We start from the raw sequence: 13,362 nt of genomic DNA, 5'->3' as shown, positions 1-13,362 counted from the left end.
GAGAATTCTTCAACCTTTTTCCATCAATAGTCCTATTGTAGGAATAATATTTGCAATTTTCTACTATAGTACTATCACTCTTCAATTCTGCAACTGACTTTTTTGGTACAATCTATCATAGTTAAGAGTTCATGCTGCAGACCTCCAAGATATCACTGGAGGCCCTGCAATTCAGCTTATGAAGTAACTTACAGATGTTTTACTATATATATATATATCTTACACTCAGCAGAATATCTAACACCAGCAGCACTGCAGTTCCCCCAAGATTCCCTCCAGGACTTGGACTTGACTTTACTTACCACCACGTATAACATCAAGATGTACAAAAATGTATTGGGGAATAAAGATTACACTTTGTGAGTAGCTTTTATTATAAACAAATTATTTAATTTTGTATAAATAATGACTAGGAAATACTGGTCAGAAAGGGGAATTAACATTTGGTTTCCAAAATGAGAGCATAGTGCCACAGGTATGCACTAGGTGATATGTATGTTTGTTGGTAGTGTATGTTCATTGGCTGGTCTGCATATTTTATGAGAAGTAAAGACAAGGAATTTATGGGAGTAATGCTGCATTTCAACTTGGGAGTAACTAGCTAATAGTTCCAAGTTTAGCCTTTAAGAAATTCCATAGTGATAGGTTTCAAACCCAGACACATCCAAACAGGAGGCAAGTGATAAAGCCACTATAACACAAAGTCCCAATAACAGTAGCTGTCAGATCTTCATAACATGAATGAATGATAAGACTTTTATAATACATATCAATATAAGCATATAATAATGAAAATATGCAAACCTGATTGACAGCTGGGTCTTCTGGATCAATGGCATGATTCAGTGATTCAGATAATTCTTTGGCAGAATTTGTCTTCATAACAATATTTTTTGATCTGCCTAACATTATCAGCTCTTCCAACTTTTTATCTTTGGGTGCAGGATGGTTACGCAGCTAAAAAATAATTTCATCTGCTATAAAAATAAATTCTTCAACTATTAATCATATTTGTGAAATTGGAAGAAAAACATTTTAATTGTTTTTTAGAAAACAGAAAGAAAAATGTTTAAACTATTCCAAAATAAAACAGCATGAATATTATCATTAATCAATAGTGGCATATCTTGCTACTATTAATTAATGGTTAATTATTGATTAATGGTAATATATTCCTGGAATGTTTTTTTGCGTTTTTAAAAATAAGCTGTAAATAAAATTCTACTACTAATCAGAAGCATTTCCTTCAGAAGACTGCTTTTGAGAAGAACTTATTTTTGTGAGTGATTGCCAATCTGTTGGAAAGACCATCTTAATTCTCAAGCACTATTCTATGCAATCTTTATCATTTTCATCACAGTAGCAATAGTAAGGTATCATTTAATCATAATGGATCTGTGTACAGCTTAATGATGGTAGACTCAACCTAGAATCCAGTTCATCTTTAGGTCCCCATTTTCCCACTCTTTTACTTAGGATTACATCACTTTCTCTTTTTTCTCTGAATGGCACTTCAGCACAGAGCTTTATAATTACAGTTTGGACTTCTAATATGGACCAAAAGTAGTTATGCCCTTGCCATCAAAAGAACTTCCAACTTCACTTTGCTTTCAAGATTAGTATTAGTAAATGATGGGAGGTAGCAAACAAATCTGATGTGCTGGTCAATTACCAACATTTTGCTGTTACCATGCATGAAAACCATCATATAGAAAGTGCTGCATTGCCTTTAACACATAAATACATTTTTCAATTGCTAGCTATCAAGAACTATAAGTAAAGTGCAGCCATTATCAACCCACTGCAGGATGGAAACCTCAACAATTCATGTTGAGGAGGTTTCCATCCTGCAGTGGGTATATATCGAGAACTATAAATATTCCTAAATAAGTGTAGTCAATATGATGATGATATGCATTTCATCTAAATACCACCCCCCAACAAGATAATTATTATTATATTATTTATGGGAACTTTCTGAAAGAACCTGGTATATAAAATGCCTCTATTTCAAAATTTTTACATAATACACTGATATCCAAAAGTAAAGTTACGACACTAAAATCTGAAATATCAATAAAATAAATATGCATGCACCCACAAAAATTGATATAATTTTTGTGGAAGAATGCTATTCTTATAAGATTTTATTATTGTGAGAGTTATTATATGAATAAATATTAATGTACAAAGGGCTAAATTTCATCTCCTTAATACATCCCAGACAGTTCAAATTTCAAATTGATGCAATGCCAATTGATGAAACTTGTTTTACCTCAGAATTTATAAGAACATCATCTTTAAATGGGAATTGTACACCAAGTAGTCACATGAAGCCATAAAGTACTTCTTCACTCAGTAAGAGAACAGAATGTTAGCATTAGTAGAGGCATATGATGCAAGAAAGCAAGCTTATACATCTGCAAAAAAAAAAAAAAAAAAAAAAAAAAAAAACTTCCCATTTCACCCATCCATTCACTCCAAAAGTTTGTCCAGTTCTTCCCTGAATTTATTTAAGTTATCAACTTCCACAACAACAGATGGAAGTTTGTTCCAGCAACCAACCACCTGCTCGCTAAAGACATTTTTGCTATTCTACAACTGTCTTTACTCAATTTGAATTTATGCCCCTCGGGTGCATAATCTGAGCAGGAGGAAGAATTCCATCAGCACTGAACTTGCTCAACCCATTCAAGACCTTATACACCTCAATCAGATCACCTCACACATGCCTAGTCTCCAAACACCAAATTGCAGAACTTAAGCCTTTCTTGGTAAGAGCAACCCTTTGTTCCTCTAACGAATCTCGTTGCTCATCAATGTACTCGTTCCTTGTGACCTGCCAAGTGATGCACACCCAATTCGAGTTCCAGAAAAGAATAGTCAAGTGCAAACTGTGCTGGTTGAAGGTGATCTAGTTTTACTGGAGACTTTATTTTCAGCAAAATGAGTGACATTTTTTTTAATAAAGATAAGCAGACCAGAACCAGGGCATGTTTACTGGAAGCAATAACTGATGGTATAACCAAGATTTTCAGAGTTTAAAGGGGTAAAGACAGCATTATTATTCATGTTTATGTGGGGGTCTAACGATATTAAATGAAACATGATCTGACCATTCGTTGGATAAATACAGGACCATACTGAAAAAAATGCCTTGATTTAAGTCAGTAAGTGTATATGTCTGTAATTCTCAGACACCACAGAAGGAATTACATGACAAACACCTTGTGGATTAACTCAAAGGCTTGAGGGAATCTGCAAGGCTCTGGAGGGGAAATTTTTATCAGTGTGGCCCGCACTTGTAGGTAAAAGGAATCTCTTTTGTAGAGATGGTATTCATTTGAACAAGGGTGGGGCAAGGATTTTTGCCAGTATCACAGGGATAACTTAAAGGTTCAGGGAAACTGCTAGTTAGGGGAGAAGGGTAATATTGATCCAAATTTATCTGATGATATGGGTCAAAGTAATGCATGCACTGATCTCAAGAATTCTTGTTTGTTGCCACAGCTGATGGCAGCAGGGTGCAAGAAAGCCTATGGTTTATGCTGCACTGGCCAAAAAAAAAAAAAAAAAAAAAAAAAAAACCGAATAAAACAATGATAAAAAAAAATAATAAAATAAAATAAATAAACAATAATAATTAGTAAAAGAAAAGGAAATTAAACCTATCATCCTATGCGCTTCCCTGACCCGAAGGTAATATCCAGATGACATTTGAATTTCCTCAAACTGTCAGCCTCTACCATCCATGTAGGCAACTTATTCTAGTAATTTATAACTCGTTGGTTAAAATAAAACTTCCTGTAGTCCAATCTAAACATTTCCCCCGTAACTTGAATTTATGTCCCCTAGTTCTGCATCATTTATAACCTTGAAAATTCTGTCCTCATTCATTTTACTGATGCCTCTCAGAGCCTTAAACAATTCAATCAAATCTCCTCTAAGGTTTCTAGTTTCCAAACTCTGCAACCCACATATTCGAAGTCTTTCTTCATATGGACACCCTTTTGCCGATCTCACCAGGCGAGTTACTCGTCTTTGCACCCTTTCAAGAAGTCTGATGTCTTTCTTTAGGTGCAGTCTCCATACTTGAACACAGTATTCCAAGTGTAGTCTAACAAAAGCCTTTATATTATCACATCCCTATCTCTACTTGCAAAAGTTCGATAGATCATCGATAGGATACCATGGGTCTTCCTTGTAACCTGTTTTCAATGCTCAGAGAATTTCATATCTGACCGTATCGTAACACCCAAGTCCCTTTCCTCCAGTACTGGGTTTAGTTGAACTCCACCAAGTGAATAAGTTATTTTGGGATTACTGTTTCCCAGGTGTAATACTTTACACTTTGTTGGATTAAAGCATAGCTGCCATTTTTCTGACCATTCCTGAAGTCTATCTAGGTCTCTCTGAAGAAGCTCAGCTTGACAGTGATCATTAACTATTCCAGCAATTTTAACATCATCTGCAAATTTAGACAGCACGCCCTCTATCCCTTCATTGATGTCGTTTATGAAAATTAAAAACAACAGTGGTCCTAATACTGATCCTTGGGGAACCCCACTTCATACATCAACCCAATCTGAGGAATAGCCATTTATCACAACCCTATGCCTCCTGCCCTGAAGCCATCCTGCTATCCATCTAAGGATTTTCCCAGTGATTCCAATCTATTCCAGCTTATAAAGCAACCGCTCATGTGGGACTGAGTCAAAAGCTTTGCTGAAATCTAAATAAACAATGTCGAAATTATTCCCTAAATCCAGCTCGTGAGTGACCCTTTCAAAATAGCGAACCAGATTTGTTAAACATGATTTTCCCTTCACAAAACCATGCTGAGTATCCTTGAGAATTTCAATTCGATCCAAATGATCCTGAATTCCACCCTTGATCATTGCCTCCATGATCTTCCCCACCACTGAAGTCAGACTGACAGGTCGATAATTTCCCACTTCACTCTTAGGGCCACCCTTATGTATTGGAAATACATTGGCACTTTTCCAATCCAACGGAATCTCCCCAGAGTCTAGTGATTCTCGCATAATTAGCCTCAATGGTTCAATGCACTCAACTGCCGCCTCCCTTAAGATTATAGGGTATATTCCATCAACTCCAGGAGCCTTACTGGCCTGTAGGCTCATAAGTTTTTTCATTAAATAATCTTGCGAAATTTCAATATCATTAATGACATATTTTTAAACTTCGCACCCACAATTTTTCCATTGCCACAAAAGGTTTTTCATTTGTAAATATCAATGCAAAATAACTGCTGAGTTCATCTGCAACAGCAGCTGGTGTATTTAATACTATCCCCTTTCCCTTACGTAAAGGTCCGATCTGGTTTGTCCTACTCATCTTGGCATTTATATATGTAAAGAATTCCTTATCCCCCTCCTCCCCTTTGCTCTGTTTGCTAGTGATTTCTCATAAACTGCCTTTGCCTGTCGAACCTTTTCTGTGGCCATATTACAGATCACCTTGGCTGTTATAAGCTTCACTACTTTTTATTGCTCTGTAACTTTTCCATGCCACCTTTTTCTGTTCAAGTAATGTTGCAACTTCACTATTCATACAACTTGGAACCCTCCTCGTGGAGTATTTTTTTTTAATGGTATATACGCATTCAAAGCACCTGTGATTAATGTTTTAAAAGCATACCACAGTTCAAATGTATTCATTCTCTGTGCGATATCTACCCAGTTAACAGAGGCCATGTAGTACCTTAAGGTATCGTAATTTCCTTTTCTGAAATTAAAACCCATTCCTTTGCCTTTTACTGCTGCTACCTCTCTCATCATCATCCACCGTAGAACTGCGTGATCACTTCCTGCTACTGGTTCCTCTACTGTCAGCCCTGTTATGTCATCTGATTCATGGGTGATGATGAGGTCTAGGATATTCTTTTCTCTGGTACTTTCCCTGACATGTTGATACAAATAACAGTCATCTAGTTGATTTAAAAATTTTGTTCCCCATGTCGAGTTTCCTTCCCATTTACTCAAATCAATTAGAGGCAAATTGAAATCACCCATAATAAGACATTGACGCTTACTTGCCCATTCCATTTTCATGCAGAGGCTTTCATCATAATCTTCACAATCACCCGGTCTGTAGATTACTCCTACTCGCATTATAACTTTGTTTCCAACTATCTCACACCATACAGATTCTATACTAGCATGTGAAACGTCTGAGTCCAGGAAAGTTATCTTCACACTCAGGCTGCTTCTGATAAGAAGCATTACCCCACCACCCCTTCTATCTACCCTATCCTTCCTAAATATATTATACAAGCTGTACTGAAACTCATCATCCCCTATTTCCGGGTGGCACCACGTTTCCGTAAGCCCTATTATGTCCGCGTTACTTGTTTTTACCAGCAGTTCGAATTCGCTCATTTTATTGACGACACTTCTAACATTACTGTATAAACAATTAAGACTTACTGTTCTTGTATATTTAACATCCCTAACACAACCCTTGAAGATTTCTAGACTCTCTTCCCTGGCATTAGCTACCCTCTCACCTCAAATGTTTCTGTCCCCAGAACATCTAGATAATATGTCCATTTGGGGTAACAGATAAGAACTCTTGAGGTATGCGCAAGAGTTACTTTGACCAGTATTATCAGATAAACACGTGTCAGTAATACCCACATCCCCCCTAACTAGCAGTTTCCCTGAACCTTTAAGGTATCCTCAATAATACTGGGGAAAACTTTTGCACCACCTTTGTTTAAGTGTATCCCATCTCTACAAAACAAATTCCTTCTTTCTACCTACAAGTATGGGCCAAGCTGATAGAAATTTCCTCCCTAAAGCTTTGCAGAATCTTTCAAGTCTTGAGTTAATCCACAAGGCTTTTAATATATAATCCCTCCTATCGTGTCTGGGCAGAATTGCAGACACATAGACATTGTGGCCTAGCTGGCGGCATTTCCTCAGCATGGTCCTGTTTTTTTCCAACAAATCGTCAGATCATGTACGTTTAATATCATCAGTCCCCACATGAATAATAATATTCTCTTTACCCCCCTAAAAATCTGACAATCTGTTGGTGACATCATTAATAGTTGCTCCCGGCAGACATACCCTGCTTCTACTCCACCTATTCTTATTACAAAAAATATTCCCCGTTTCCCTGACAATGGAGTCTCCTAATAAAACAATGTCCTTCTTAACCAGAGTAGTTTGCACTTGGTTTTTCTGTTTTCAGGCCCTAATCAGGTGTGCATCACTTGGTAGATTGCTGGAGTCTTGAGTCCCCGATGAGCTCCCAGATGCATTATTCTCGAGGGCAAGCAACCGTTTTCTCAGGGACTCAAATTGTTCCATCAGTGCACCAAATTGTAATTTAAGATCTGTGCACTCGTTACATCAATCACAAAGAAAAGAATCCCCAGGTGATCTATGATTAGTCACCAGGTCGACCTTGGGAAACATTGCACAGGTTCCTCAACGGATTAAATCATGACTCACAGGTAAATTGCCATCGGCTATTTCCGTGACGTGTTTAAGGCAGATCTTGTAACTACCATCATAAAATTAGCTAAATATCAATGAAAATTAACTTTAAAAAATTATATCTATAATATTATTAAAATCAAACTGTTACAGGAAAACCTATAACAAAATAATCCAATAATATCTAAATAAATCAAATATTTAAAAGCACTAATCAACAATCCACTTAACTGAGGAGCCCTGACGAAGCGCGTCCGCTCACCACGAATGCCAACACAGGTTATCCTCAGACCATCATACCAACAATGTTGGTATGATGTTCTGAGGATAACAACATTTCATATGAGCAAGAAGGTAAAGCTAGGGAAACAAGCCTAAATAACTTCAAGGGATGCATCGGGGTTGTAAGTTATAGAAGAATACTTGGCCTTAACTGTGTCTACAGTAATGTCAGGAGTGTTGTCAATAAAATGGCTGAATGAACTCCTGGTTAGGACAACTAATGATGACATAACAGGATTAATAGAAACGTGGTGCCACCAGGAAACTGGTGATGAGTTCCACTACAGTATGTATAATGTATTTAGGAAAGACAGGGAAGGTAGAAGGGGTGGTGGTGGCGTCATGCTTCTTTTCAAGCAGCCTGAATGCAAAAAGAGCTTTTGCTGAGTCTGAAATTACCAGCATAGAATCTGTGTGGTGTGAGTTAGTTGGAAGCAAAGTTATAATGAGAGTGAGTAGTAATCCACAGACCAGAAGATTGTGAAGAATATGAAGAGTCTCTAAATTTTTTTTCCTGAAGTTCCATTATCTTCTAATTGCAAAGGACCATCTGAGTTGGCACATCACACACATTTTCTATGGAACACAAATTTGCTTTTGACAGAATCAGCATAATTATACCAAAGACTTTTCATTTCTGAAACTTTACAAATGAAGTTGCATCATGATTCAATTGACATTTGACATCCATATTTAACTTGGGACTTCTAGTCTTTTCAGTGCATGTGCAATAATCCTTCGCCTCTTTAGCATTAGCATTAGTAGAGGCATTTGATGCAAGAAAGCAAGCTTATGCAGCATCAGCCAAAAAAAAAAAAAAAAAACCCACTTCCACTTCACCCCTCTGTTCGTTCAAAATACCTGTCCAGCTGAGCCTTAAACTTATTTAGGCTATCAACCTCCACCACAAGGGATGGAAGTCTGTTCCACCAACCAACCACCCGCTGGCTAAAGGCAAATTTCCTCACGTCTATCCTACATCTGTCTTTCCTCAATTTGAATTTATGCCCTCTCAGGTGATTTTTCTGAGCTAGAGGAAGAATCCCATCAGCATTGAGCATGCTTAAACCATTCAAGGCTTTATACACCTCTATCAGATCACCTCGCTGGTGCCTAGTCTCCAGACACTGTAATTTGCAAAACTTAAGCCTTTCTTCATAAGAGCACCCCTTTGTTCCATTCACTAATCTTGTTGCCCTTCTCTGTACTCGTTCCAGCAGCTCTACATCCTTCTTGAAATGAGGCCTCCAGACCTGTATACAGTACTCTAGGTGTGGCCTGACCATTGCCTTATACAATGGAATAATCACCTCCTTATCCCTGCTGGAAAAATTCCTGTATATCATTGACAATACTCCATGAGCTACTCTTGCAGCCCGTCTGCACTGCTCAGAGAACTTCATATCTGCCTGCACAACCACCCCCAAGTCCCTTTCATTCTCTACCACTGTCAGTGTAGTACCACAGAGTTGATACCTTGCTCTGGGGTTGCTGTTTATCATGTGTAGTACTTTACATTTGTCAATGTTAAACTTCATTTGCCACCTCTCAGCCCATCTGCTCAACCTTTCCAGATCCTGTTGCAGCAGCATAGTGTCAGTAGTGTCCTTGACAACCCTGCCAACCTTTGTATCATCTGCAAACTTGGACATTAAGCTTGATATACCATCATCAATATCATTTTATAAATACAGAAAACAATAATGGACCCAACACTGAGCCCTGAGGGACTCCACTAATAACATTAGTCCACGATGAGCAGTGTCCATTGATTACCACTCTCTGTCTTCTCCCCCTCAACCACCCCTTTATCCATAGCAGCAATTTGCCTCCAATGTCACACTGCTCCAATTTGTGTAGCAGTCTTCCATGTGCAACAGTATCAAAAGCCTTTCTAAGATCCAAGTATATAATATCAAAGTTATTCCCTGCATCCAGTTCTTTTGTGACTGCATCATAATATCCAATCAAGTTGGTCAGGCAAGACTTCCCCTTAACAAAACCATGCTGTGTCTGAGCTATAACTGAAGTCTTGTCTAAATGATCCTGCAGTGCTTCTTTAACCAGTGCCTCCATTAATTTTCCTGGGACAGAAGTTAAGCTCACAGGTCTATAATTACTTGTGTCAGCCTTTGATCCTCCTTTGTGAATTGGGGTCACATTTGCACATTTCCAGTCTATGGGTACCTCCCCTGAGTCCAAGGAAGCTCTCATAATTATGGCTAAGGGTTTGCTTACTTCCTTTGCTGCCTCCTTTAATATAACTGGATAGATCCCATCCACCCCGGGTGCCTTTCTTGTGTTTATCTTCAACAGTTTCTCCTCCACTTTACTCCCAGTTATTTCAAGATTCTCTAGCTTACTGCTAGAGTTGAATACACCTCTGGCATTCCCCTTGCTGAATAACTCCTCCTATCAAGTAGGATATTTAAAATGTCCCTCTTGGTGCACAGGTTAACCAGACCTCAAAAACAGTGTTGAAAGAGTCATGTCTAACTTTGGGTAAAAATATTCAGTAATAGATACTTGAAAAGAGAATAATAATCTGATTCCACTTTACAACTATTAGAAATGTTAAACACATCAGTATTTCTACCATTGCAAATGTTTCTAGTAAATTTTCAGATACTTTTATCTGAAATGTTAGCATTAGTAGTGGCATATAATGCAAGAAATCAAGCTTATATAAGCATCAGTCAAAAAAAAAAGGAAAACACCTCCCATTCAACTATCCATTCACTCCAAAAGTTTTTCCAATTCTTCCTTGAATTTATTTAAGCTATAAACTTCCACAATGACAGATGGAAGTTTGTCCCAGCAATCAACTACTCGCTAGATAAAGGCAAATTTCTGTACATCTATTCTACAACTGTCTTTCCTCAATTTGAATTTATGCCCACTCAAGTGAGTGAGCAAGAAGAAGAATCTCATCAGCATCGAGCTTGCTCAAACCATTCAAAGCCTTATACACCTCAATCAGACCACCTTGCAGGTGCCTAGTCTCTAGACACTGCAATTTGCAGAACTTAAGCCTTTCTTGATAAGAGCACTCCTTTTTTATCAACAATCTAATTGCCCTTCTCTGTACTTGTTCCAGCAGCTATGTATCCTTCCTAAAATAAGGCCTTCACACCTGTATGCAGTACTCAAGGTGTAGCCTGATCAATGCCATAAACAAAGTGCTAATCACCTCCTTATCCTTGCTAAATTGAGTATACATTCAGAAAAACAAATAGTGCCCCAAACTTGCATAAAAAAAATAAAGAATCAAATAAATAAATAAAAGTTTAAGTAATCTTACTATAGCTTGACAAGGAAATGCTTCAGCTATCTTCTTAGCAACACAGTGGTTTGCAAATATCATCAATTCAGCTACTAACTTATACATCTCTAATTCCTGAAAGATATCCAAAGAAAATTATAATATAGTCATTCATAAGATTTATTAAGCATATTTCATTAATCACAAATCAATCATTATTGTTGTTATAATTTTACTGTTGGGTTTTGTTTAGCATAGTGATGAAAATCACACAGAAAGAAAGATAGGGTAATAACAGAAGCAGTGAAAAATAATCTTCAACGTCGACACAAACTTTTTATTTTTATATTTACACAAAGAAACTGCCTCTCTGTTCTTATATATGTTAATTTGTTCTTATATGAGGTGCTACCCAAATGTTCCTGAAATTTGAATGTTGAGCGGGAACTATGTCTAGTATGAACTTGTGGCAATAGATAACACTGCATGCTTCATTTGTGAATCAGTGTGCCACGAGGCGTCAGGCTGGATAGAGTCATTGAATATTTATGCACAGTTCTTTGGCAGTGTGTTTCGCGTAGTTTGCAACTGCTGATGTGAGAGAATAACATGCTTGCATTAAGTTTTGTTTTCTTCTTAACAATAACAACAGCAGAAACCCATTAGAAGTTGAAACAAGCTTTTGGTGACAATGCTTTAGGCCAGACGCAGGCCTACTACTGGTTTAACCGTTTTAAAAACAGTTGAATGTCGGTTGATGACGACGATCACTCTGGGCATCCATCATCGATCACCACCCTGGAAAATGTTGCAAAAGTATTGCAAAATATGGCATTGTAGGACTATCATATGGCACATGTCAATGGATTTTGCCAGACAAGTTGAACGTGAGAACGATTGCGGCCAAGTTCGTGCCATGGTTACTGAGTGAAGACCAAAAGCAGCTTCGCATGGAAGTTAGCAGAGATTTTCAAGAACAGGCCAGGAGTGACCAAAACTTCCTTTCTATGGTCCTCACTGGCGACGAGAGTTGGGTATATGGGTATGACCCAGAAACCAAGCAACAATCATCCCAACGGAAGAGCCCATCTTCGCCCCAACCGAAGAAAACCCGACAAGTGAGGAGCAATGTGAAGTCCATAAGGAATTCTTCCCTCCTGGCCAGAGCATCAACGCAAAGTTCTACTGTGACATCCTGAGGCAGTTAAGGGAAGCAGTCAGAGGAAATGTCCAGAGAAGTGGCACACAAAGAACTGGGTCATTCATTGTGACAACGCACCGGCCCACACATCTCTCACTGTGGTGCAGTTTTTGGCATCCAATAACATGACAATCGTCCCTGCCCCCTTATTCACCAGACTTAGCCCCCTGCAACTTCTTCCTCTTCAAGAATGAAAATCAAGCTGAAGAGTGAAAGATTTGACAGCATAGAGGATATCCAAATTGAATTGCAGGCAGTGCTCAACACTATGACGAAGAAAGACTTTTGGGACATCCAAATCATGAGAGAAGCGCTGGGATCAGTGTTTACACTCTCAAGGAGACTATTTTGAAGGTGACAGTGGCAAATAAGACCCAGGGTGAGTCTAATTTATTTTATAAATACATTTCAGGAACTTTTGGGTGGCACCTCATAGATGCATGCTCTACTCCTTGAAGAAAGAGCCCACAACTATCTCACCAAAGATCAACGGAGTACCCATACCTCCTGTTTCATATCATTTAGATTTCAGGGTGGTTTTTGACACAAAGCTGAGATTTAACCATCACATTGACAAACTCATCAGGCAGGCGACGCACCTGAAATGCAAAACAGCACCTGCATTACGTCTCAGACCATCATCAATAGTCAGGACCATCATATACCCCCCTGCTATTTTATGCAGCAGAAATCTGGGCTTTGGCAGCACCCAAGAACACAAAACCCATCTGGGCAGCAGAGTACTGGATCCTTAAGTGGGTAACCTACAAACACAAAATACCACGCAAAGCCCATAAGACTGAAACGACCCTGGGAATTCCCAGGCTGCCCTCTCTCATTGAAGAAAGAAGACTGATAATCAGGATAAAGATACTAACCAGTCTCATCACATCTCCTTCGTTCTGGGATTTCTGTGGTAGGAGGATTCCACATGTCCAGCTCACCACCCCAACAATTTGCCCTCTTCACTCACACCTCCACTTTAGCATTAGCAGAGGCGTATGATGCAAGAAAGCAAGCTTATGCAACATCGGCCAAAAAAAAAAAAACACTTCCATTTCACCTCTCCATTAGTTTAAAATACCTGTCCAGCTGAGCCTTAAATTTATTTAGGCCATCAACTTCCTCAACAAGGGATGGAAGTCTGTTCC

General features: G+C 38.4%; 1 protein-coding gene across 1 annotated transcript in view; it reads right to left on the bottom strand.

The window, feature by feature from the left end:
• Nucleotides 1–13,362, bottom strand: part of LOC150089365 (DIS3-like exonuclease 1) — a 280,186-nt gene that overhangs the window by 91,207 nt on the left and 175,617 nt on the right. Inside the window, exons 16-17 of the mRNA XM_090389957.1 lie at nt 11,050–11,145; nt 805–957 (exon numbers count right to left, since the gene is read on the bottom strand). Of these exons, the coding sequence (XP_090246083.1) occupies nt 805–957; nt 11,050–11,145 (249 nt within the window). The remainder of the gene's footprint in view (nt 1–804; nt 958–11,049; nt 11,146–13,362) is intronic.

This window comes from Mastigoproctus giganteus, chromosome 2 (genome assembly GCF_048544385.1).
Source record: "Mastigoproctus giganteus isolate SK-2022 chromosome 2, ASM4854438v1, whole genome shotgun sequence".
Taxonomy (NCBI): Eukaryota; Metazoa; Arthropoda; class Arachnida; order Uropygi; family Thelyphonidae; genus Mastigoproctus; species Mastigoproctus giganteus.
The sequence above is the reverse complement of the archived record's forward strand: the minus strand, read 5'-3'. Positions and strand labels throughout refer to the sequence as shown.